The sequence below is a fragment of the Silurus aristotelis genome (genome assembly GCF_946808225.1).
Source record: "Silurus aristotelis genome assembly, chromosome: 14".
Lineage (NCBI taxonomy): Eukaryota > Metazoa > Chordata > Actinopteri > Siluriformes > Siluridae > Silurus > Silurus aristotelis.
The window spans coordinates 18,180,375-18,206,764 of NC_139587.1; the positions used below are offsets into that span (position 1 = coordinate 18,180,375).

At 38.6% G+C, this 26,390-nt stretch overlaps 1 protein-coding gene and 1 long non-coding RNA gene across 3 annotated transcripts; one reads left to right on the top strand and one right to left on the bottom strand.

Annotated features, from left to right (window-relative positions):
* Positions 1-81: 81 nt before the first annotated feature.
* npm1b (nucleophosmin 1b) lies at positions 82-25,433 on the bottom strand. 2 transcript variants are annotated; one of them, XM_083561652.1, is made up of 11 exons: positions 25,278-25,433; positions 24,613-24,695; positions 23,708-23,827; positions 20,276-20,369; positions 20,016-20,110; positions 19,764-19,846; positions 18,541-18,592; positions 14,097-14,180; positions 4,562-4,669; positions 3,166-3,240; positions 82-1,565 (listed from the first exon to the last, which is right to left on the bottom strand). In XM_083561652.1, the coding sequence occupies exons 1-11, from the start codon at positions 25,324-25,326 to the stop codon at positions 1,521-1,523; spliced, it is 888 nt and encodes a 295-aa protein (XP_083417778.1). In that variant the 5' UTR covers positions 25,327-25,433; the 3' UTR covers positions 82-1,520. The 2 variants fall into 2 exon arrangements, with proteins under 2 accessions (XP_083417778.1, XP_083417779.1); XM_083561653.1 differs by lacking the exons at positions 82-1,565; positions 3,166-3,240; positions 4,562-4,669 and adding an exon at positions 12,271-13,659.
* On the top strand, positions 1,507-4,413 carry LOC310737369. The gene is made up of 2 exons (XR_014536814.1): positions 1,507-1,603; positions 1,684-4,413. It is a non-coding gene; the product is annotated as an uncharacterized lncRNA (long non-coding RNA).
* Positions 25,434-26,390: the final 957 nt, after the last annotated feature.

Consider the following 26,390-nt stretch of genomic DNA (forward strand, 5'->3'; position numbering starts at 1 on the left):
TTTAGGGAGATGCTTGTGGCACATGTTTACTTACTGTAGTAGCCATAAAACCTGCCTGCACAAAAAAGACAAGAAACAGTCTGAGATAATTTTATTTATTTATGTCATGCAAAAGAAATAATGAATGTAAAAAAAAAATATAAAATAAAAAAAAAAATCATGGGGCATAGATGCAAAATCATTATTATTTTTTAAACAAACCCACGATTATAATGTGCATGTAAAATTATGGTAGATGATTCTAGAGGTTGTATGCCTCTAAACCTAGGTTTTATCAACTGTAATTTTTCCAGACAAAGCAAAGACTGTGCTAAAATTTTGGGCAATTGGTACCTAAATTCAAACTGTATAATAATATGGAGTTCTTTTTTTCTAAAACAACTACACAAACGCATTAGAAACACCACGGCTCAAGGTCTTCAATCTTTTGCGCGCAGGTAACGCTCGGTGTTATATTTCATTTTTAAAACTGATTTAACCGTTCAGGGTTAAACCCCCTTTGAAATATCGGTGAGTAAGTACAGCATAAAACAAATACAATTAGAAGATGTAAAGGATTAAGTAATCCCATGTAAAATATTACAGTAGAAGTACAACAAAGGACCCAAAATTCAAGAGTGCATTAATAAAATGAAATACTACAACAAGAGGGGGAAAAAATGCAGAAAAGATAATGCACATTAGCATCACCTCTGGAATTCGAAGCACTAAACAAACTGGAATGCGTCTGTGAAATCGTTTTTACAATTTAAGCCAATGATTTTTTTTTTTTGCTGCTGTCTTTTTCTGGCAGCAGATCGCTAAAAACCCTTAAAAGATCACTTTATCTGATTACAGTACCTAAGCAAAGATACCTTGGCTCTCCAAGATTTCCACCTTACAGAGAGCTATAGAAACGCAGCCAGACGGGATCTTCGGAGCTACAAGGCGTAACTGCGAGCCAGATGGAATCCTCAGTCAGACGGAACATTCCGGGCCCAGACGGAATACTCAGAAGCGAAGGCAATCTTCAGCTATATTTCAGTTGCCATGTTTTTACATTCAAATGAATAGCACTATTTACAGCAAATGACTGTCGTTTTAAAACTATTCCAAGGAAAGCTGCCGAGAAGCGAAAGGCTAACCTGCTCAGATACACCAGGAGATTCCTTCAGAAATATTCTTTCAATACTGAAATTGCAGTTTACACTGCAGTTAACCCCGCAGATGTATTTCAACACAAATTACCCTAGCTACTTTATAGCTGTCGTACAACATTTACCACCATTGATGAAGACCTATGTCTGACACATCCACAACACATTGGTGGGGTTTGTTAAAATAACACAAGGTAATGGGCTCTCTTTAACTACTCAGTGTCTTTCTATATTGAAAGTCTTATTACACACAGAGGGAAGTGGACGGGTTCCATTAGAGCGGAAGAAGCCAGAATTCACAGCTGAAGGCCATCACTGGATATTCCTCTGGTACATGGGGGACGGGGGGGAACGTAGACGGAGACATGTCGCAAAAAGCTGCCATTACTTTTTCAGTGTTTGTATAAAGTTCCAAAGGTCTTTGATCACCTGGTAATGGACAGAAAAGAGAGAGAGAGTGACACAGAGTGAGAGAGAGAGAGAGAGAGAGAGAGAGAGAGAGAGAGAGAGAGAGAGAGAGAGAGAGAGAGCAGGGCAAGACAAAAAGAAAGGATAAGTTAGCAAAAAATGAAAACGGGTCCCTCTCATATGGGGACTCATTAAGAAGCTTCATAATTAGAGCAGCATGACTCAGTTTTGTCTAAAAAGACCCACATTAGTATTACATTAGGATAATGGGTGCTGAAAGACAGGAGGGGCGGGCCGACCACTCTTGGACATACCAGAACATATGACTAGTGCCTCACTCGGTCTCATATCTCTGCCTGCTGCCTGGACCAAAGTGCTTCCAGAGCACTTGGTCCACACACACACACACACACACACACACACACACACACACACACACACACACACACACACACACACACACACACACACACACACACACACACACACACACACACACACACACACACACACACACACACACACACACACACACACACTTTCCAGTTTCAATCAAAAACTACACCTGTTCTGCTCCAAGGTTGGAAAACAGAACCGTGCAGTAATGGACACACTGTGTCCTCACAACAAATAATAAATGGTGCTGACTCAAAGGGCCTTCGTCTTTGAACGGGTGCATACCCACAAATACAGATGCACGCGACCATGCGGTCTCCTGCATTCACACACTTTAATACAAGGACACGTGCATGCATATGCACGCAGGGTTTTGCAATGGGCCTGTCGGTGAACCTCGTTTGACCTAAATGTAATTATATTTACGGTGTAACCGGAGTTGTACAAGGCAGCTATCTTTTTTGGAAATAAAACAAAGTGTTTTACTGTTGGTCTAGCTGGTAATGATCTAATACAGTTTATCAAGTCTGATACAGTTATCAGCATTTAGACGCTCGTCTTTAATCCTGAAGTGGGAAAATCTGTCCAAATACTGATTATCTCTAATCTAGAAGCAAGTCTGTGAGAACTTAATATCGGCTGAACTGCCTGGTACCAAGAGCATACTTTTAATCCAGTTTCTTCATTAGACAGCGAGAGAAACACTTTACAGAAAACACAGGAGGGGAGCGAGGGAGAGGGAGAGAGAGAGAGAGAGAGAGAGAGAGAGAGAGAGAGAGAGAGAGAGAGAGAGAGAGAGAGAGGGGCCGGTAAATTATAAGTAGAGACGTCAGCCTTGGCAGCTCCCTTCTCTCTGTGCTGTGAGAGGTGCAGTCTTAAGCATATTTCATCGGCTACTCCACAGGCAGCGAGCGGCTCTGGAGAACCAAAAAACGAGAAGAACGAACAGAGGGAGGAACAGGCCGTGTCAGAAGCTCTTTAGCATGTGGCCCCTTGTGCTGCAAAAAAGTCAAAAAGCTCATGCACTTGTACTCATTGGTTCGAGGGCCTACTCATCTTTCAAGTGGAAGCAACTTGGTCTTTCAAGTGAGTGTGGTTAGTTCATAAATACACACCTCTACACGACAACAAGGAACTATTAGTGCCGGAAAGAAGAAGTATGAGCTTTATATAGCTTGTGAACACTAAATGGCTAACCAGAAGGTAAAAGGATGGAGACACTCACTTCTTTATCGGAGATCTTGAAAGCGTTCTTGGCGTAGTTCTCAAATTTCTGTTCCGTTTTTGGAAACGGCTTGCCCTGTTCAGAGGAAAAACATTTTTAAATAGCGTCATTTTCAGCACCTCGCTCCTCCACTGAGCTTGAAGATCTTGCTGAATTTCAGCCAAATCATCATTCTACTGACGATTAGGTTCAACTGCAGGGTGTTGGAAGTTCATATTTTTTGTGTTTGCCCGCATCTACGTTCAGTTTACATGATGGTACATGTGAAAAAACATCCGTATTTACAGGTACCCATTCTGCTATATTCACGCTGCATTAAATCAAACGTCCACATCCTTTATTGTTGTTATGACAATCTAAAAAAGAAAACCGTCAACTTTCAAGCCAGCACACTATTTTCTTTTTTTTTTATTTGCTCATGCGCCTATTCTCCATAGTGGCAGAGATTTGGTTCGATAAAATCGGCACAGTACTTTATAATCATGACTCAGCACCTAATCAGTATAACTGTAAGGTGATGGTGAGGATGATTATCATGATTACAGGACTCTCCGTGTGCAGCCATCATCATCATCATCGGCATTACACTAATCCTTTCTGGAGCTCATTTAGCCAGGGGCATCAATGCCAATCTTTAAGTGAAAAACCTGTACGCGTGGGAGTCGATTCTGAATCACTTGTTGATAGGCTGATTGAGGAACCGACTTGGCCTTCGGCCGAATGGAATGAGACAATCTCGACAGCATGAAAACGAGAGAGAGAGAGAGAGAGAGAGAGAGAGAGAGAGAGAGAGAGAGAGAGAGAGAGAGAGAGAGAGAGATCACCAAGAATTATTACCATCTGAAAATCACACTGGCTATATCCTAGCAGCTACATCATTTACAGTAACTTAAAATCAGAGCCCAATGTCTGCCAAAAGAGATTCTGTTTGTCACTGATGAACATCAAAAAGGCTCAGTACCATATAAATCCACAGGCAAATACAATGCATGGATTATGTATACATTTTTAATGTGAATAAAAAAAAAGTCTCAAATTGTATTTATTGTAGTAATGAAAAAATTTTACTAAATCAGCCTGAAACATCAAAACAGTCAGGCTTTAATCTTGCTTTAACGTCAGTGTGATATAGATAAACTAGACAGTATACACAGAGCAAAAAAGTCGAAACTTTAAAGTTAAAACTTTCACCTTGTTATGATTACTACTGTGGGTGAAGCTTAATAAAAAAAAAACAAAAAAAAAAAACATGTCTGAGTAAAACGTCTTCAGGGAAAATGAAAGAGTCGGTGGAAATAAACCGTTTCAAGAGGAAGCAATTGACAACTTGTCTTAATTACAGGTTAATGTAGTCATGAGCGAGACAGGTGGTGTATGAATGGGTGTATTTTCTTGCCTCTTTAGCAGCAGTTGTTAATCTGTTCTTGACCTCACTTATGCTGGGCTTGCTGGGAGTCTTCCCAGAAGGTCCTGCTCCAGTCTTGTCTTTCCCCTTTATTGCAACCTGTGAATAAACAAACAGCTAAATCTGTCTGCAGCTCTCAGGAAACAGCGATATCTGTCTGCAGCTCTCATGTGTATGCAGGTTTACTTTAATCAGGGATAATCAATCATACTGTCTTACATGCGTGCATATGGTTGTACTTGCGATTTGTTTACATCAGCACATACGGAAAAAGGTATTATTATATTTTAAAGCATGAACCGATTCACTAGATAAAACAGTACTATCTTTTCTAGCTAAGCTTCAGTGTTGTTTAAGCAACTTTCAGAAGTGTTTTAACGGAATATAACCGGGCAAATCTGATAAGTGATTGAAATGTTGGCAAGGGAAAAATGCCAAATAGCACTGATCTATCATCAGTCCTATTCTCAACAACCTGATTCCTGATTTATGTTGAGAAAACCCCACTGGCAAAGATTGTCATTGTGTTCTTGCCAGGAATCAGTCACTGAAATCAATCTAAGCCTAACAGCACCAGGCACTTCTTAGTTCTATTAACTAATGGCCCAGTCAACCCAAGCGAGGGTACTGGAGTCGGATTAAAGTGAAAAAAGGACACAGAATTCTCTGCTAATGACACGACAGCACCTTCTGACAAATATGGCGGGGTACAAATTATCCTTTTATTGCTTCCAAGCAGGAGAGAACAAGCCCAAACTGCTCAGCAGCAAATAGAGTAGGGACTCCATGCCAAGAGAAGACATAAAGGAGTTGTTTTTCAGTGTCGGGATCCTTGTTTCCCCAATGCCCCAGAGTGTGAAAGAGGTCACATGATCACAGAAACATGACAGAGATATAAAGATCCTCAGTAGTGAATATTGAATGAACAACTAATAAGTTATGAGCCGATAAAAAGAAACGATCAATGTAGTAATTTCTACACAAAAGTGTCCACCTTGTAATTTAATCAGCACCAGAAGTTTGGTTGACATTAATTTAACACTATAAAATGTAAATCATTCTTACCTTTGACAACCGGTAAAAACCAATAAAGCAATCATAGGGATTAGTGCAATCTTCAAATAAAAATAAGCACAATTACATTTAAACATATAGGTCTCCTATATACTGTAAATTATACATATATCAGCAGCAAAAAGATTTTGTAATACTAAGAAAAGTAATAAATGTTCAGACTGGAATTTTTATATTCTCTTCAAGTAGCATTTGTAGCTTATCTAATCTAAAAAAAACAAAAAAACAAAACAACAACAACCAAAAAAATACCCAACGTATTTATTTAACTTTTTTATACAAGGTGACAAAGTCTACCAATAGAAAAGGATGGCACATTCGAATTCGCATATTACGCAAGTATTGGCCTGTCTATACATGCTGCACAGCCTGGAATCCTCTCTGATTGCAGGGTTTCACTGATGGACAGAGCCATGTTTTTACAACTGAGAGATCAGGGAATTGAAAGAGTAAAAGCACAAGAATTAGTTATAGAAGTCTTTTGTATCTTATCTTAATTCGTGACAAAACGACCACGTTAACCACAACCTGTAAAAAAAAAAAAAAAATAAATAAAAAATAAAAAATTTTTCCCGTTTTTAAAGAATGACGGAGATCAAAGGGTATCAAATTGTGTCGGAGATCAAAAGGTATAAAATTAAAGGACAAATGCCCCTGCACTCACTCACTCACTCACTCACACACACACACACACACACACACACACACACACACACACACACAAGCTCTTACAGTGCTGGCTATAAGCCACGAAGGCCTGGTGTGGTGCAGTCATTATAAAACTGGGTGTTTTTTTTTTTCTTGGGAGAGGACAGCTGTGGAGCAGAGACAGCTGATAGGCAGAGAGTGCAGCCAGCTTTTTAATTTGCGCCAGACGCTGATTACAGATGCCAGGGGACAACACTTAATCACTAGCACGCCAGCATTTGATGTAATTGTGCACGCACGCACGCACACACACACACACACACACACACACACACACACACACACACACACACACACACACACACACACACACACACACACACACACACACACACACACACAGCCAAGGCACATCAGTGTGTCCTCTTTGATGCTGCCGAGTGCCAATTCATGTAGATTTTTGGAAGTTGAAATTGGGGAGCAAAACTCTGGAACTTGTTTCTAGCCAGGAATTGGGAACGCTGACGGGAATCATTACCATCATCGTGGACCTGATTTATGGTACTGTGCTGGTGAAGGATGTAGGGTTAAAGTGCAGTGACCTGTTTATTTATATAGTAATGCCGGACCACAGCGCACCTAGGTGAAGCAAGCCAAAGATCTTCAGCATATATTTATACATGTAGCGAATGAATGAAGTTTTTATTGCCATATTGGGAGGCGTTAAGTGACTCCTGCTAGTTGCTTGCCAGGTCACAAACAAAAATGACTGAATGGCCCACTTGACCAGCTTACAATAAATAAAATCAAATAGCTGATTTTACGATCATGTGCGAATCAAAGTTTAAATTAAAAGATTATAATTGTATTATATCTTATAGTAATAAAATTGTACTAAAAGATTTTATCTATGAAAGCTAAAAAAAAAAAAAAAAAGTCTAAAACTAGCTTGGGCTTAACTAGTCATGGTTCATTAAAACTGAAGAATGAAGACTAGGGCATTAGGTTTCTTAGGCTAGCGTAATAAAAATAGGTGTGATGTGCAAAAGCTCTCGGTTATCCTGAAGAGTATTGTAATCACCAGACAGTGGTTTGACTCCAGCAGTTGATAAGCATTTTATGAGCCCACCACCTGTCCAGAAACAGCGACGTCATTTGTCATCTGTTCCTCATCAACTCACTCACAAGAGAACATCGACACCAAAGTCAGCTTAGCGGGATGCTATAGAGGAGGAAAAAAAAAAAAAAGGCCATGTAACCTAAACAACCCTTTTTGGATTTTTCAAAGTGTAGCACTGCTGTACATGTCCAAACTAGTGAGACTAGTTCATTCCAGCTCGCTTTTGGAATCTCGTGTAACTTTGCTGCAGTGGTCGGAACAGCGATCCAGCGCAATGGACATACAGCAGAGGGTGTTGAGTGTTAAGAAAGAAAAAACAAAAAAGCTTGTCTGACGCATTTTAATCACAGAGTACTGGGTTTCCGCTGTCCTCAGGGCCTGCAGAAACATCAAACACCAAACTCTAATGAGGACTAATGGCAGAGGAGTGGCCCATCGGAAATCACTTTGTGTGTTTGTGCCTGTGTGTGTGTTTCAGAGATGGATGAAGTGTCTGATAGCAGTATTTCTAAAATCCTCTCAAAAATGTTCAGAATTACTTTATAGTTAGCGGGACACGAACATATAAGCAGGTGCACGCACAGAAACGCACAAGCAGTACACCCACACATACAGTATGCTCCAGGCTGTACCAGGGAATTAACACTCCTATTGACAAGTTTCCCTAAAGCAAATAAGGCACCAACTTGCCCTTTTTATTGTTAGGTCAAGTGAAGAGTTCCAGGAGCAACAGGGGAAAAAGAAATTGGGGTGGTGGAAGGGGGTAACTGATGTGGATGTTTGTGTCTGTAGGTATGTGAACAACTATATTCAGAAAGTGTTTAAGGTATTTCAAATTCCACAGGCAGGATCAAGCCTGATCTGTGGGGCCGATTTCCTCAAGCCAGAAACGCTTACTTAACATTAGAAAGTATATTCAAGCTTTTGTCACTCCCCTTAATTTAATAAAGTAATGAGATTAAGCGCATTTTTCAGTTAAATGACATCTTTCCATAGTTAGTAGTTGCCGCAAAATGGTTTAGTTCAGAGATGTTGTGTGTGTGTGTGTGTGTGTGTGTGTGTGTGTGTGTGTGTGTGTGTGTGTGTGTGTGTGTGTCTGTTCTTTTTTATCCTGAAAGTCTAATATGGATGTTATAGTGAGTCACTTACACCATCCATCTCTGCATGTCTGATTAAAACAAGCAGTAAAATCCGTTTCAAGGAACATAACATCAAACAAACGCTTTGTCCACACATGCAACTGTGTACTGGGGAATAGTGGTTTCCTGGGGATCATGGAAGTCTGGCGAATTTATTTTAGATGCAGAGAGTCAAACAGTCTGCTCAAGCATTGAGGTTTCCAGACTGGTTTGTTTTTCAGAATAAACCACAAATGACCCTTTAGATCAGATATTCTTGGATCATAGACATATAGATCTTCAGAACACTTTTGCAATTATGGATTAGATTTGGTGCCAAAGCATGTAAATAAATCTGGTAGGAAAATATTTGACGTCTTGAATACCAGGCCAGCTTCCTCAAGAACTACTGGCGTTTTCTGGTTTGCTTATTTCATTACGAAATGCTTACTTGCTCATTTCCTAAAGTGTGCAACCTAAGAAAAGGCCCCAACTATCCAAACTTATTGTGTATTTAGGGAAAATGTGTTCTGTTGGACAATGGTGTTAATCAATGCACACACTGTTTGGGACCTATGCCACAAAGAATCCAGCCAAGAGCTAGTTTGGCTTGTACAGCCTAGATATAGAGCCGACAATTGAAGCAAATGTAGTGCCACACCAGCTACTGGTGGAAATACGTCCATAAATAGGCAAAGAGGTCATTCAGGCAGCCCATCAATCTATGAGAGTCCTGGTAATAGGGTGTGGAAAATCAATGGGACTGTTAACACAGGTGAGGAGATAAGTTCATTTGGCACAAGTGCTATTGTCGAAAACCTGGTAAAAACACATTCTCCTAGCTGCCATTGGTATCTGGACAGGTCTTTGGCGCACAGGCCCTGGAAGCATCAAATGATTGCCTCCTCCTGTCTGAGACAAGAGCAAAACACATGATGCAACCCATTGCCCTCAGGCACTCGTCTGCAGTGGTACAGTATTCCCACAGACTTGGATTTCAAAGACCGCAACGGCGGGAGGTAAACAAACTTGGATGGTTTGTAACCATTGATCTCAAAAATGCATGTTTCCATTTTACTATTGCGGTGAAGAACAAACAAATTTCACCTAAAACGACAAATCAGATCAGACTCCCTCTCTCTAAACTTTAACAAAGAAGGTGCTCATGTAAGGGTTACCAAAGAGTCCCTAAAACATTGTGGTCTATGCGTCTGCAGAACTGGCAGCTGTGTTAACCGTGCCAACAGCAAGTAACAAACCAGAAAGTGTAGATTTGAAGGTCATTTAAAAGAAGACCTATTTCACACCTCGACAGACTGTGCAGTTTATAGGCATCTAAACAGACACTTTAGTTTTTTGTCACACACCACCAAAATACAGACTTTCTACATCCGATAGGGAAGTTGACAGCAAACACTATGTTGTGAAAAAATAATTAAGCATTATAGCACTAAATCTATCCAATCCAGTATCTACAGAGGGCTCTCAAGCACTATGGGGTAGTGTACCAGAGGGTACGCCACTAACTACCTGTTTGTTTGCTTAATACCATAAAGGTATTCTACTGTTTAAAGACAAGTTAGCCTATTGGAAAAAAGGAAGCGATGGTACAGGCATAATTGAATGCAGATCAAGAGGTGACCATTAAATGCCCTTTGATGTATGCTATAGCTACCTCCTATGCAGCACTAAGAGAAGTGTTGCTTGTGAAAAATGTGTGAAGTGACAGCATGGAGCTCACAGATACCTTTGTCAGATATTACAGAATCTTGCCCTGTGCTGTGGACTTCTAATTAGAAACACTCATCACTCGGAGATGTTTTCGGTCTCAGGAAACTGTGGTATTACACAGTTTATAAATGCCTGGCGAGATGCATATGAACCCTCATCGGTTTATATTCTGACAACTCTACACAACTCTGGCCTATAAATACTTGATCCAGAATGGCAGATTATGTATGTAATTATGCGTTTATGAGTGCCGATCCATTTGGATTAATCGAGTCTGAAGTGGTGGGGGGGAGGGGTGTCTTTAAATTGTGTCACACGTTAGGTCACCGTCACAAGATAAACATTTTTTTTGCAATTTGTATTTATTGAGGACAAGAGCAAATGCGAAAAGCGCACAAATTTCAAAGGAATATAACAGTCGAGGCAATTCTCCACATACGTGATTCTCCGCATAGACATTTTTTACTTCCGTTTACTTTCAGATTTCCAATTACTGATCGAATTTCTATTTGGTTCGAGCTTTTTTGAAGGGTTTTTTTTTGCCTTCGTGGTTCTGCTTAATCTTGACCTTGCACACCAACTTATAGCACACTTTCCATGAGTAAACACTATAAAAGAAAACTTTCCCATGTAAAACTCTTGATCAACTAGAAAAGCCCTCACATTCTATGAGCATGAAAAAAAGTGTGGCAAATTTTTTTCCTAATTAGTTATTAAAAATGTTACTGGATTTGGGATGTGGTTAAATATGAACAGAGGCTGAGAGACTGTCTGAATTATAATTCATATATACAAAAGCTGTTGGCCGTTTGTACCCTTGACAAAAAATCTTGAAATGAACAGCATAGATAATCAGTGCAGTAATTTCAGAATAAATCGCAGCAAACTCTGACAAACCGAAATACGTAGGAAGAAAAACAAGCGAGAGGGTTAAGGATCTGGTGGAATTCTCAAGTAATGGGATTTGTTATGGTGTATACTGTGGAATGAGACTTTGAATGATTGAAAACTGTGAATGCTTGTGATTATGGTCAAATAGGTTTAAAGGCTGTTTTAACTATTGGCACAAAATTACCTCCAGGTGATGTCTGCCTTGGAGGGGACAGGGCCAAACCTTTAACAGGCACTGAGAAAACATTCTTTGGGTCTGATGTACTATGCTGTTTGTGCCCATTTTCAGACTGCATTCTGCAAGAAAGTGTTACATACAAAGCTGGCTCTGCTTCATACATAAGAAGATTGGACAAAAAGTTCTCAAAGTTAATTACGAAAAAAAATTGAAGATAAATTAAGTCCAATTAGTTTGTGGTCAGTTTTGCACATGATATCACCTGCTTTTTAGAATCTAGCATTTTGAGTCACACGTGTTGGTCCGAACTATGAATTGATGGATGATCATTTTAGAACATTGATATATGAACTATTTAGCCAACCTACAGGTTTACCACTTCTCTACGTGTAGTAGATTTGGTCCTTCTGTCTTAATGAGGAGACCACTTTTTTAACATCGATTATTAAACGCAAGCTATTTTTAGCCTGTATTCACAAAGAGATAAAATAAAAATAATAGCATGGTGGATTTGTGACCATGGTGTCCAGGAAGAATCAGTTTCACCGGTGCAGTCGTCTGAGCTCTGGTGCCTATTGTCCAGTTCTGTGTTCATAGGCCAAAGGTCTTTAAGCTAATTCTTGACAGACATATTCAACCTGCATGACTGTGGTCTTTAAAGCTTTTTTTTTTTTTTTACAGCAAAATTTTAATACAACGCCTAGACGAAGATGTATTAGTTAAGATTTACAGTGCCCTCCACAATAATTGGCACCCCTGGTTAAGATGTGTTCTTAGGCTTCTAATACACTCTTTCTTTTTTGCTTCTTTTTTTTATATAGAACTGCAATGCAAAAAAAGGAGAAAAATCCAACCTTTACTTGAAGTATCATTTTTCAGTGGAAAAAAATCCCACATTAGGAAGTGTTGTTTTTTGTTACATGAAATCATGTGTGCCACAATTATTGGCACCCCTGATGTTAATACTTTGTACCCTTTTGCCAACAAGACAGCAGTTTATCTTCTCCTATAACATTTCACAAGATTGGAGAATACAGAGAGAGGGATTTTTGACCATTTCTCTTTGCACAATCTTTCTAGATCATCCAGAGTCCTCCCTTATGCACTCTCCTCTCCAGCTCACCCCACACGTTGAGGTCTGGGGACTGAGATGATCATAGGAGGAGCTTGATTTTGTGTCTGCTGAACCACTGTTGTGTAGATGTCACCATGTTTTGGGTCATTAACCTGCCGAAAGACCTAATGATGACCCATCTTCAGCTTTCTGACAGAGGCCATCAGGTTTTGATTTAAAATGTCTTGGTATTTCAAAGAGTTCATGATGCCATATACCCTAACAAGGTTCCCAGGTTCTTTGGAAAAGAAACAGGCCCACAGCATCACAGATCAGCTCCACCATACTTTACAGTGGGCATGAGGTGCTTTTCCACATACCTATCATTTGTTTTATGCCAGACCCACTTAAGAGTGTTTGTTGCCAAAAAGCTCTATCTTAGTCTCAGTGACACTTAGCAAACGCCAGACGTTTCCGTTTGTGATTGTAGGTGAGTAAAGGCTTTTTCCCTGCATGCCTTCCAAACAGCTTGTTGGCATGTAGACAGCGTCTGATGGTTGTTATGGAGACTTTGTGACCCCAAGATGCCACTTTTGGATGCAAATCTCCAACAGTGAGCTTTATTTAACTTCTAGATAGATAGAAGATAAACTTGGGTCCTCGTCCAGCCTTGTTTGTCACTGTTTCAGTTGTTTTAAACTTCTTAATGATTCCTCTAACTGTAGCAAGTTTGGGCAAGTGGCTATTGCCTGACTTATGAAGGTCAACACACATCTGCCTTACTTGAATGAAGTGTTCTCTTGTCTTTCCCATGTTGAAGAGCGGATAAGAGAAAAAGGCCTCCGTCACGTCATATTTGTACCACAGGGAAACAAGAAATCATGAATTATTAAAAGTGTCTAGATAGTCTGATCAACGTTAGAAACTACAGTAAAAATGACAAAAATGCTTCAATTACATTTATTTATCAACGCCTTGGGTGGTTCCATGGAATTCCGGAGTAAGAACGGGTACTTTGAGGATGGATTTGGACTGTAAGTTTATGTCAACAGTCTGCTACATTGACTCGGGACTACAGTTTGCTTCTGATCACCATCCCTGTACCCCGCAACATTGTATATCTGTAATAAATGGACATTCGGTGCAACCCAGATGGGGATGGGTTCCCTCTTGAGTCTGGTTCCTCTCAAGGTATCTTTTTCTTCCTTATGCCATCTCGGGGAGTTTTTCCTCACCACAGTCGCCACCAGCCCACTCATAAGGGACAAACTTACACTTATAAAGAACATATTTATTTTTATCACCACATTATCGATGTAGACAATGTTAAAGCGTTACACAAATAAAAATGAATTGAATTATTTTATATGAATTGTTAGGGGTGCTAATAATTGTGGAACAGGTGATTTTATATAAAAAAAAAAATTAAAAAAAACCCTTTTTTTTTTAGTCATGGATTTTTTTTTATTATTATTCACTTCATTTAAAAGTTTGATTTATTTATTTTTTTCTCCAGTGTGAGGTTATGCTTCTGCAATAAAAAATTTATTTATTAGAAGCCTAAGAACACATCTTAACCTGGGGTGCCAATAATTGTGGAGGGCACTGTAAATAAATAAAATATTGTCAGCATAATTAATTTTGTTTATTAAAATAATAATAGTAAAAAGAATTTAAAAGTAAAACCGTATTTGACATTATGGGAAACCTACCTGGTTCTGAGGCTTCCCTGGTTTTTCGTCTTTTTTTCCTGGTGAGCCGTTTTGTTTGTCTGCACCCTTCTTTTTCTCTGGAGCCTAGTTTTATATAAAAAAAAAAAAAAAAAAAAAAAAAAAAAAAGACAGCACATCACAATCCTTATATCCAGGGCTTAAACAGAAGAACATGTGTCAGAAACAAAGAATCCCTCAAAGTGTCAAACTAGCTGTCTATAATGTCGAACGGTGCATTGTGACCAAGACCCTGAGGTTCTGATTGACTCCGTCTTTATCTGTGTAATGGAATACTCTTTTATGATCTTTTTTTCGCAGAGGTTGTCAGTAAGGAGTGATAAAAGTGCTCTGCAATTTGTGAAGTGTGTTGCCTGTCGAGTCATGGCCTGGAGGCCTCGCACCACACTGTCACTCCTAAACCCTATGGTGGGAGAGGGGGAGAAAGATGCAAACAGAAAGACGGAGGGGTGAAAGAGAGAAAGAGAAAGGTGAGGTTGCATGTTGGGGGGTTAACAGAGAAAGGGATGTGAAAATGCAAGAGAAAGCTAGAAACGAGAGCTGGAGTTAGATCACAAGTAAGCCAGACAGAGGGAGAGGGATAAAGGAATGAGAGGGCAGCTAGAAATGAGAGAAAGACTCAGTTAAGAGAGTGTGTGAAAGCAGTGTTCAGCTGTCACCCCCCCACCCCACCCCCCACCCCCTTTAGGGCAGGAATCAGCACTCACAAAGCAGGTATGCACTCAAAGTCTTTGATCTCCTCACACACACATACACACACAAAAACTATTTCTCAGACATTACCGAACATATATCTCCTTTAGCCCATTTTCTTGCTCACACACCACGCCTCCCACACACACATGGTTATTCACACATACAAGGCACACACATGTATGCACACACATACACACAAGCCATACAAACCCACTTCCAGACATGCCAAACACAGTCTAAACACAAAAGCCAGGTGCTGAAGGAAAGACTTAACTTAGCGACAAGACGGAAGAGGGGATGGAAAGAGCGAGAAATGAGAGATCGGAAAGAAAGGAAAAAAAGGTGTTGAGTAATGCCATGCTGTGCTGGCTGACACGGTCTCTTACAGTATTTAGTGCCGATACCTGCTGCGTGCGTCTGGATGGACCGTAAGCATTTAGTCGGATTACGGTGGTCTCCACACAGCATTCTTACAGTCCAAAAAACAGATGCGTCAAAAGTGTTCAGTAATTAACGCATGCCTTTTATGCCTCTGTAAATCAGGGCTGCTGCTATCGATTATTTTAGTAATGGAGTGTTCTAACGATTATTCCATCGATTAAGCGAGCAATCGGATAAGAAGTAATTTTTCTTTATTAAAGAGCAATACTAATTAAGAAAGAAAAAAAGTCTGATTTGATTCTTATTTTTCGAAAACGTGTTCATTTTTATTGATGAAATTGCATACAAGGATATCGGTGAAAACTAAACCCATTTAGTGCATTTAATAGCCATATTACATAAAAAAACAAAAACAGTGCGTTCAAAAAGTTCCTCCGCAGTGGTTGTGTAGAGTAAGTAAAATATTATATATTATATATAAATACTATAGGGAAAATATTAGATTAATGAAAGACTGTATTTATTTATTAAATCTCTGTATCGCGATGTGGTTTTCTGGTCTCCCCGGAAAGCTGCTTGAAATTTTCCACGTACTAAACCTGTGTATTTATCGCCTGCTTTAAAACTGTGTTCCACTACCTGCTCCATGCGGCCACTGTGGAGGGACGTTTTAAACGCACTGTATAATTAATAAAAATCTATTTTAAATGCCTTTAAAAACGGTAACTGCACTGTAAGGTGTTTTTTTTGTTTTAGTTTGAAATCAACACAAACTTTGGAAAATTGATTTTTTCTTTGGCCTGAATCTTCTTCTCACCCCTCGATGTTTTCTATCCGTTCCTCCATTTTTTTCATTCTGCAGCTTCTTCTGTGTTTAAATGTCCACAGCCCTCCCGTGTTTAGTTAAATGGACTAAATGGCCTCGATGACTTTTTGTAATCAAATTACTTGAGAAATCGTTACAGCCCTTGTTCAAATGGTTTTAAGCTTGACTTCTCATTTTTTAACACTACCAATTTAATAGTTTAATACAAGAAATGATAACGATAACAAAATAGGATAAAAACGCACGAGGGATGGGTTTGTTGTGTTTGAGTTACTGTTGTGTGTAAAATATTCGACAGGAATTATTTGCCGTATGCTCTGAAACGGTTTTCCCATTTACCTTACTTAAATAGCATTATTGTGGATGTATCCAAATTCTCAGTGGACAGTACATTCCCTGGACAGTACAATTTAATTCGAATGATGCACCAATTATAACAATGCATAGCAACAGAACCTTCTTTACGCTTAAAATTCACTTACCAAGGCAGACAATACTATACATATAAATAATATAAATTTTAACAGTTACCTGTTAATTAGGCAATACAGAACATCTATCCATATTTCTGCATTTTTCAAGTTACTAGTTATATGTAATGCTCTAATTGGTAACAATGGAAGCTGGCAATCATGTCTCTGAAAAAACCCACTAATACATGTTATTGGTCCAGCAGGTCTCTGTTAATAGTAAATGAGTGAAAGAGGAATTTTAAACACAAAAGTTCCTTCATTCTCTGCTGATCAGCTTCATTCACTCATCTCTAAGGCAGACACTGGCACCTGCTGGCCAGGTTATGCTCAACACTTACATTGCTTAATCTCAAAAACAGAACTATAAGCATTGACAGTCCCCTCAGAAAGTACTGTAACAGCAAGACCAAATGTTTTTTGTTACATTAGCAACAATTAGATTTGAGATCAAAGATGACAGATCACAATTTTAGCTTTCATTTACTGAAATTTGATCTAGATGTGATTTCTGTGACTTGTGATTGAACCCACCTGTTTTTCTAAATGACCAATGTGAATGGCAGGTGATTCTTCTTGCCTACAAGGTTTGCCCTTGTATATGTAATATAGTTCGAATGATTAATACTCTTGTGTTAAGTCCTAGGGGTCAACTCTTGTTTTTACAAAGGAATAAACCATCAGATAGCAAGCTGTCTATGGGGATCTATCAGAGTCACTGAACAAACATTAAGCACGGCCAATACAACATTTAGAAATGTCCTGAAATAAAAGAATTTACTGGTGTACAAACTATATATAAAACGGGTTGGTTAGGAAAACAACCAGCAGTTGACAGAAGAAATTAGAGATACAAAAAAGACAGAAACAACTGACAGTGACATTACAACCTCCATAGGCCAGTGAAAAAGCTGTCCCAATCCTCTGTTCCACTCCAAGAGCTGAAATATATTTATACTACGAAACTCAAATGACTTATCCGCAGGAATAAAATTCACAAAGAAAAGAACCCACAAAAGAAACGAGCCAAGAAATTGCTCTTGACCGAAGATTAACCTCTAACAAATGGAAATGGGAAAAAGAGGAAAAATCCAACGTGGAGAGATTTGCTGCTCATGATCCGAAACATACAAGATCATAGTTTGGGTCTGCATGGCTGTTCCTGGAGCAGACTCACTAATGTTTTACTGATGATGTAACTGATAATGGTAGCCATAGAATCAATGTAGAATTCTACAGAATCATTTTGTCTGCCAATTCACAGAGAAATGCCTCTAGTCCAATTAGGAGAAACGTAATCATGAAACAAGATAATAAACCGATACACTCTGCCAAAAAAGAACTTCATTATGTTGGGGAAAAAAAAAGTACTATAATAGAAAAAATGCAATAGTTTGTTGATACTTTTGCTGAACTAAAAATTGATCTGCCACAGTTGTTTAGTGCATCCAGACATAAATATCAGAAAATGGAAGATGGAATTCGTCCCATACTAAATTTTGACATTAAACCCAGATGTCTTCAGTGTAAAGTAAAAACATATTCGAGAACTGACTTGCTGCCTAATCTACAGTATCCCACCCCTTAAAGGTGCCATTTTAAAAACAAATTCATATCACTGGTTAGAAGTTTATATTGATTTACTGTGTAGAGTAAATTCATATATTTAATCCCAGTAATTTTCAACAGTGTCTACACATCTCTTCACTGGTATAGACTTTATTAACTGTACATATGCTCACACATTCATATATTTACATGCTGTACATATACTTACATATTTACCTGCACTTGTCAATTTGCACAATTGCTACTATTTGCACTTCTGGTAGATGTTAAACTACATTTCGAAGCACTTTGTTGCCGTGTACCTGTACTATGCAATGACTATAATTGTAAAAAAGTTGTATCTATCTCTATCTATTATTCATTGATGGCATCCGTCTGGGTCTCAGATATTTTTCTTTCCATGGTCACCTCCAGTTTCATCAATAGGATCTACATCTACAGCTGTATTTCTGTATCTTAAGTACAATTGATTTAAATGACTTACTTTCAATGAGGGTTTGATGGGGCTTGGTGCAACTGGCTTTTCATCGTCATGTCTAAAAGATAAAAGGCAATTTCGATTTTAATTCATTTTATGGCATAACTATTTAGACAGACATTTAGACAGTTAACTTTGTCAACCACAAAAAAAAATGGAGGTGAAGTTGCTCAATAAATATGAAGTTAAACTGCAGACTTTCAGCTGTAATTTTAAGGTATGTACATCCAAAACATGGAGACATTTTAGACACATTTTTGCCACCCTGCCCCTCAATGACTGAAGTCTAAATCTTTTATATCTCACCAGATGTTGAGTTTCTTCCCTGGTGATATTTGCACATCAGTTGCATGCTCAAAAAGCAACTTTCATTGTTGGCTTCATGTAACTGTCCACATCTACTGAGTTGTCCAACTGACTAATTATTAAAGCCTTAAACATTTTTTAATTAACACTATTTAAATTAACAAATCACGGGAACCACTGGCAGCCATGTGGCTCACACTATAAGATGTGGAATACTCTGGATAATAAGCAGTCCCTTCCTTTTTCCATACTTTTCTCTTCACATCATTCAAGAAGTTGTCGAACTTTGTTACATTTGTTCAAAGGATGTTGTGCCAGAATTGTACAGGTTTTCCCTTTTTTTTTTTTTTTTTTTTAATAAAAGAGTTTTTGGCAATTTCTTATGTTGTCTTACACTTTTCAATTCATACAAATGGTATACAAGGTGTGCCAAACCATCTATATTTACTTTGTTGGCATCCTAATTTTGACACAGATATGCATACCTTTTAAAAAGTGTTCAAATGTAATGAAGGGGCTCAAAAGTGCATTCTTGCTCTTCAAAAATGTAGACCACAAAATGTTTAAACACCATGTTTTCGCTATCTCTCTGATGGGGTTGTGTTGATATTTCAGCCTAATGACGGCGTGCTTCACTGGCAGTTACAGCTCTTTGGACTTTATACGAAGAGTTAACAGCAAGAGATTTCTAATACAAGGGCCACATTTGAGATCAACCATACACCTTGCATCCTTTGATTTGCAAGTGAAATAAAGAGGGAATAACACAGACCTGGCCAGAGAACACCCGAGTAGCCAATTGTCCAATGGAACCAAATAAAAGTGTTGTAAATTCTACTCTGTTTACACGTTTTGGATGTAAGTACCCTCTAAATAGCTTAAAAGCTTAAAATAAACAATTCAATCTGGAAATAATTTCTCACTCATCACTATCGTCTTCCTCATCATCTTCACTGTCATCATCCTCGTCATCCTCGTCTACGTCCGAATCAATTTTGAGCTTCTTCTGCAAAAAGATCAAAGGTAACCTAAAGTGTTTAATTTAAGCACTTGAAAATATTTGAAATTAAAAATGAATGTGGCAGCCTCTGACAAGGTGCAACAACTGAGACTTCTTCCTAGCTCATCTGTCTAGCAACTATTTGAAGTCATTAATATAGAAAGTATTTGCTTACCTGTGGCACTTTTCCAGTGACCATGTTAGAAGGTCTCTTCACCGGTGAGGTGTTATTTTCCTCTTCTTCATCCTCATCATCAGACTCCTTCGTACCTAAACCACCAAAAAAATTTAAAATAAAAATGATATGATGTACACTACAGTCATGATATTTTTTTTTTTTTAAACTGTAAGAGGAGATCATTTGCATCATTTTTAACAAGGAATGAGGAAATGTTGAATAAAGGAAAATTGGACACAAGAAAAAAAAAAACTTACTGACAAAATGTTGGCCACTGATGTAGACTGGGCCGGCTCCGGACTGCAAACGGAATGTGAATGGGGGAGTGATTTCAAACCCGCCTAAACTAAGCTGGTAAAAAAAGAAAAAATAAATAAAATACAGAAAAAAAGGATTATTACCATGTAATTATCTTAGTGTTATTTCCATGTTGTTATCGTTGCTAAAGTTTTTCTTTTACATTCATCACTTATATATTTACAGAAGTGTGAGCTGATCTTACAATCAAGATAAGACAGTCTAGGTTTCGGATTCACACTGAATATATGTTAAATATTAAATCTAAATTAAATGACAAATTGGAAAAGAGTTTGTCTTTAAAACACACACACACACACACACACACACACACACACACACACACACACACACACACACACACACACACACACACACACACACACACACACACACACACACACACACACACACACACAGTAGTGACTGACAATGAAAGGGCCCGCATCTTTCATGTTTAGTCTTCATTTTCCAAAAACTGATGCGTTCCCAAGGCGTGAGACATTCTGAACATTGCGTTACATACCGGTATTTCTCAAATGGACCTAGAGTTAAACAAACTCGTCTTTAAAAACAACTTTGAGCAACTCTGGAATCTCGAAATGCAGCCAAAGCTTTTGAATGAACATTCCAGGTAAAGGTAGGATGCGTGCGATCATAGCAACTGAACGTAAACAGCGAACGGCATGCAAGCGTGTCCTGGTTAATGTTTGCATGACAGCTGTGCAATTACATTACATAGCAGGGCAAAGAATGCTATTATCCAAAATCATTCCATAATGTCAGCCACTTCCTGAGTAAAAACTGGACAGTAGTCTGTAATTAAGGTTCATTAAAAGCACGTTTTAATTTGATTTGACATTTAAAAATGGGTAAGAGACGGGTGTGTGTTCTCACAGTAGAGGAGTAAAAAGAAGACAGGGAGTGGTGTTATTGCAAAATAATATGGGATGAAGTCATGTAACGTGGCCGGACATAAAATGACATTATTTTTTACCCTGAAATTGAGTCATTTCCAGCAGCAAGTGTTTTGCTCCTCTTATACCACACCGAGTATTTTATATATTAGTGAAAAACACACCTTTAACCATATATTTCTACATATTTTAATTGACATGTAATTGTAATGTATATTAGTATTACTTCAAAGTTTAATATTGTGGATTATTTCCTTTCAGCACTTAACTCCCTCACTAGCCTCTCTTTTTTTCTCAGGAACCTTGTCAGGCAAAAATATTTTTTCATTTTGCCTCCTTTTGTATGTGAAATAATCCCCAGCAATGGACATGCTGTTCTTCTCTTTTCAGTCTCTTTGTACCTCTTTGTTTACTGCATTGTGTGTGTTTGGGTTTGCATTTTGTCTCTGCCACTCAATCCTGCTCACCTTCGAATAATTTGTGATCTTATACCTTCCTATACCTGTGCCTCTATGTGACATGTCAACGTTAAATTGCAATTGTGAGCCTTCGATCTCCATTTCAACACATCTAGGTTTCGACATTTTGATCTACTTCTGTGCTCCCGAAAAAGATAACTTGTGATTAATCTGCCCTCATATTGTGACTTGAGCGCATGTAGGACGTTTTTAGACAAGGTGAGGGAGGCGAGATTGCGATGGTTTGGGCATGTGCAGAGGAGGGACATGGGGTATATCGGTAGGAGAATGCTAAGGATGGAGCCGCCAGGAAGGAGGAAAAGAGGAAGGCAAAGGAGGAGGTTCATGGATGTGGTGAGGGAAGACGTGCAGGTAGTTGGTTTGAAAGAAGCAGATTTACAGGGCAGGGCAGTATGGAGACAGATGATCCGCTGTGGCGACCCCTAATGGGAGCAGCTGAAAGAAGATGATCATGATGTTGGGAGATTTACATGTATTTAAGATGAAGAAAAATCTTATCTATTTTTGCCTCGATAAGCCTGGCTGACTCTCGAGCAGAGAAAAAAAAATTTATATATAAAAATTCTGTGCTTGAGAAATCTGTGAATATCTTTACTCGTAAAACAAAGAAAAGGGGTTTCAAATACAAAAACCAACAGACCTCGTTTATTAGGGTTTCTTCACTCTAAAGCAGACAATCTCTACCACAGACTACATGTATGCATAGTGTAAAGGACTTTTTCAATTTTATAATGAGATTAATTACAGCTAATAAATTATAAAGTTTGCTTGTGGTTCTGGAATAATAGAAACCATTAAATGACAAGTACATTCTTATAAAACCTTCCAAGCCATAATGTTAAAAAAAAAAAAAAAGGTAAATGATCCATTCTGACCATTCGAGTTTGAAGATTTTAACAGCCTGTGGTAAAAGCAATATATCTTGGACAAATAAAATTATTACCGAACGTTTGTGCACACCTGACCATAAGATTTGTATGTGCTTTTTCAGCATCCCAGTCCACAATTGCTGTTATAATAACCTTCACTGTTCTGGAAAGATGTTCCCCAAGATTTTGGAATGTGGTTTTGGAGATTTCTACTTATTCAGCTACATTGGCATTAGAAAGTCAGGTACTGATGGAGAGTGAGAAGGCTCAGGGTTCAATCAGTGTCCCAGTTCATCCAAAAGGTGTCCAATAGGGTTGAGGTCAGAGATCTAAGGCAGGCCACCCCATATATTCCACTCGAACGAGAAGTCAGACGCACCAATACTTTTGTCCATATAGTCTATGCTGATATTTCTATATTAACAACCTAAAAGAAAAATACTTTTATCCTGTAAACACCTTTTTTAAAAGTCAACAGTCAATCAAGATCATGCACATCTAAGCATGTGGTGTTGAGAACAAATCCTGTGTCATGTGAGCACAGATCTATATGACATAGCATTCGTTCATTACGGAATAAGTCATGTTTTCCAAGTCAGTAGGGATGAGTGATCGGTGAAGTCAGAGAGAGATTTAAGCCAGCCCAACCCTCGGATGATCCGTCAATCATGACTCAACCTTTTTACAAAACACATTCTTTTCTTTAAAAGCATGACCACTGAAATGATGCTTTTGTGCAAAAGCTCAAACGTGGTAGAAAATTTATATTGATCAGTGCTGACGTTCAAACTTTGAGACAAACACGGAACAACATAAACAGCCAGGTAATCGGTCTACACACACACACACACACACACACACACAAAACAACGAATTAAACAAATGTGCAGCTAAATCTTATGTTCATAATAAAATTAATATTTTTAGCATTGAGCTGATTCTGACCTACGACGTGTTACGTTCCCTATAAGCTCACAACATTAGCCTAATTACTACATAGAACACATTTATAACTAGCGTAACAACAAAATACACACTGGCTACACAAAGACTCGCTCGCTCACAATAAAGACAGTTTATAAACTGGACTTGATTCGGAATGAAAGCATTTGGCTTAAAACACTTACAGAAGGCAGGATAGACGGCTTCAGCACAGCAAGAGGGATTTTGGTCGTCTTGCCATCGTATGTCACTCCCTCGATTTCCACTGTGTGTAACTTATCCTCGGCTTCTGCTCCCAGACACACCTGAGAAGACACGCAGGTCAGCAAAAGAGGTGAAAAAGTACTGAAAAAATACGAGATATTGTTGGACCCTCTTAAGAGCCTTACGTGCATTATACATTTTGCATAATGTTTTATGAGTTCATGAATATTTAAATTTATGGCAATTGGCAGACAGCCTTATCCAGAGTGACTAACAGCTAAAGGGCTTTGCTCATGGGCCCAGCAATGGCTGCTTATATCAAATGGAACAATCAAACCTGCCATGAACACTAAATGATGCTAATAAAATAAAATGCTTATAAGTTGTCAAAAACCTCGATCTCCTCTACTGTCACTTTGGCATGGCCAATGTGTACTTTTTCTATGCTTGGTCTATACTTGGTCGTTTAGTGTTTAGTGTTTGTGCTTGGTCGTTTGTGTTTTGTTTGTACTATGTGTGATCATGGATGTAAGTTTTTGCATTAAAATATCATAGCAATGCGTAACATACTTCTTAAACAAACTGGACAAACACTGCACTATTTTACTTTCTGTGTATTGTCTTCTATGCTTGTTTATGCAATTGTGGTTAGTTGTAATCCTGTTTGTATGTCTTGATCGGTTCAGCATTGGCGTGTGCGGTCTTGCAGTTCCTGTATGATAAAAATGTGCACTAACGGTTTAATTTAAATCGAAATAAAATTCCTGGTTTGCTCAGAAACACGTAGTCGATTAAGCCGATTCTAAACACGTTCTATTCGGCACTGCTAGTGAAATCAGTGCGGTCCAGTACAAAACTTTGCACCATTACAGCTGTCCGAAATTACCGCTTTTAGGGAGAGCTGGTGGTCAACTTCATCATCGTCGACCTCGACTTTGTGCTCTTTTTTATCAGCCTTCAGCACACACCCTGTGCAACATAAAAAAAAAAAGCCATCAATACATCTGGACTGTACAATGCAATTCTTCAGCTGAACATATAAACATATACTGAATCCAGATTAGATAGTTAAGGCACTAAATGGGGTACACGTGCATAGGGAGTTCAGTTGCACATGAAGGTCACTAGTAGAAGAAGTGAAGAGCCATTTGGGATGCAGCCCCACTTACAGGCTCAATATCGAAATAAAGCAGTGCAGGACAGGCTAATCATGTACACAATTATATACACTGGTACACAATTATATACACTGGTACCAGACTGTAAAAGTAAATGCATATACGACGGAACCCCCCCCTAAATCGAATACAGCTAAATATTTGTAAATATAACCGGATTTACACGAGAGGTACGAAGACTCTACCTTATATTTCTGCAGATTAGCCTGCTAGCTAAAAACAAAGGCAAACCAGGCTAACTGCTAGCTAGCATTTCCAATATAAAGTTACTTCTCCCATACCTCATATTTCACCAGGTTGCATGCATGTGGAATATTTATCGCCTTAAAATAATTATGCAACTTTTTTTTATTATTATTTCGGAGGAACTCACCAAATAAATACATTTGGGGTCTGCTTGGGTCTTTAAGGTTCTCTGCCATTTTTTTGCGCCACAAACGACTTGAAGGTAACGCCTTGCCTCGTGATTGACGGCAACGCCAACGAATCGGCGAGCACAATAGGATATCTGTCGTCCAATAGAATTGCAGTCCTGCTGGCGGGCCCTCGTCTCCGTTTTTTTAATAATAGAAAAAAAAAACGAAATGTGTACCGTAACTCAATTGTCCACTAGATGGCACAAGAACAAAATGAATGTTAAAGAAAAAAATCATTTCATTTTAACGAATTTGAGCAAACGAACTAAAACTGAAACAAACTAAATATGTTTTAATTTAGTTTTTATTTTTGCCACATCTATTTTTTCCTATTTGGTATTATTTAATTTGTCTGTGAATATTAAAACCACCACAGTGCTGTAGCTATTACTGTGTCTTAGCCTGGCATCTACAGTATGTCAGTGCAGCACAGTGATCTGGTGCCAAGACACTGGTTTGTTGTTTTGGATGAGGGTTTGTACTATTTTCGCCACAGCAGAGGTATTTAGCGTTTGCTGTGCAGTTGAAGCAGAGTTGAGCGACAGGTATGAAGTGCAGAATAGAGCAGGTAGATGCTGGTGTAGTGTTATATTCAAGTGCATGTCATGCAGAACCTTTTCAAAGACCTGTTTTTGCAGCTTGTGTGCAGGTTCGGTGAGACCCACATGTGTTCTTCCTTTTTTTTGGCATTCCCACTTTCTTTCATTCATCCTTTTTTTCGTTCTTTCATTCATACATACAATCATACAACAATTCTAATTCCTGAGAATTCTGCCTATAATTCATTTAATTCAGGTGCTTGCTAAAATCAGTGAGAAGCTTTAAGAGCAAGGATGGAGTTTATGTTTGTGTATGAAATTCTATCTTTAATATCTTTGTCATAATAATAATAGCCTTCCTTAAAATTATGAATGCAGCACCTCAATGCATCCTGGAGCATTTCTTGGGATATACTCAAGTCTTGAAGAAAATAGTACAGATTCAGACCTGAAAAAGTGTCAGAGCCATGCACTGTGTTGTGATTGGCTCAGAGACCTGTGCGATGTGTTGTGATTTATCGTAATCCTGTG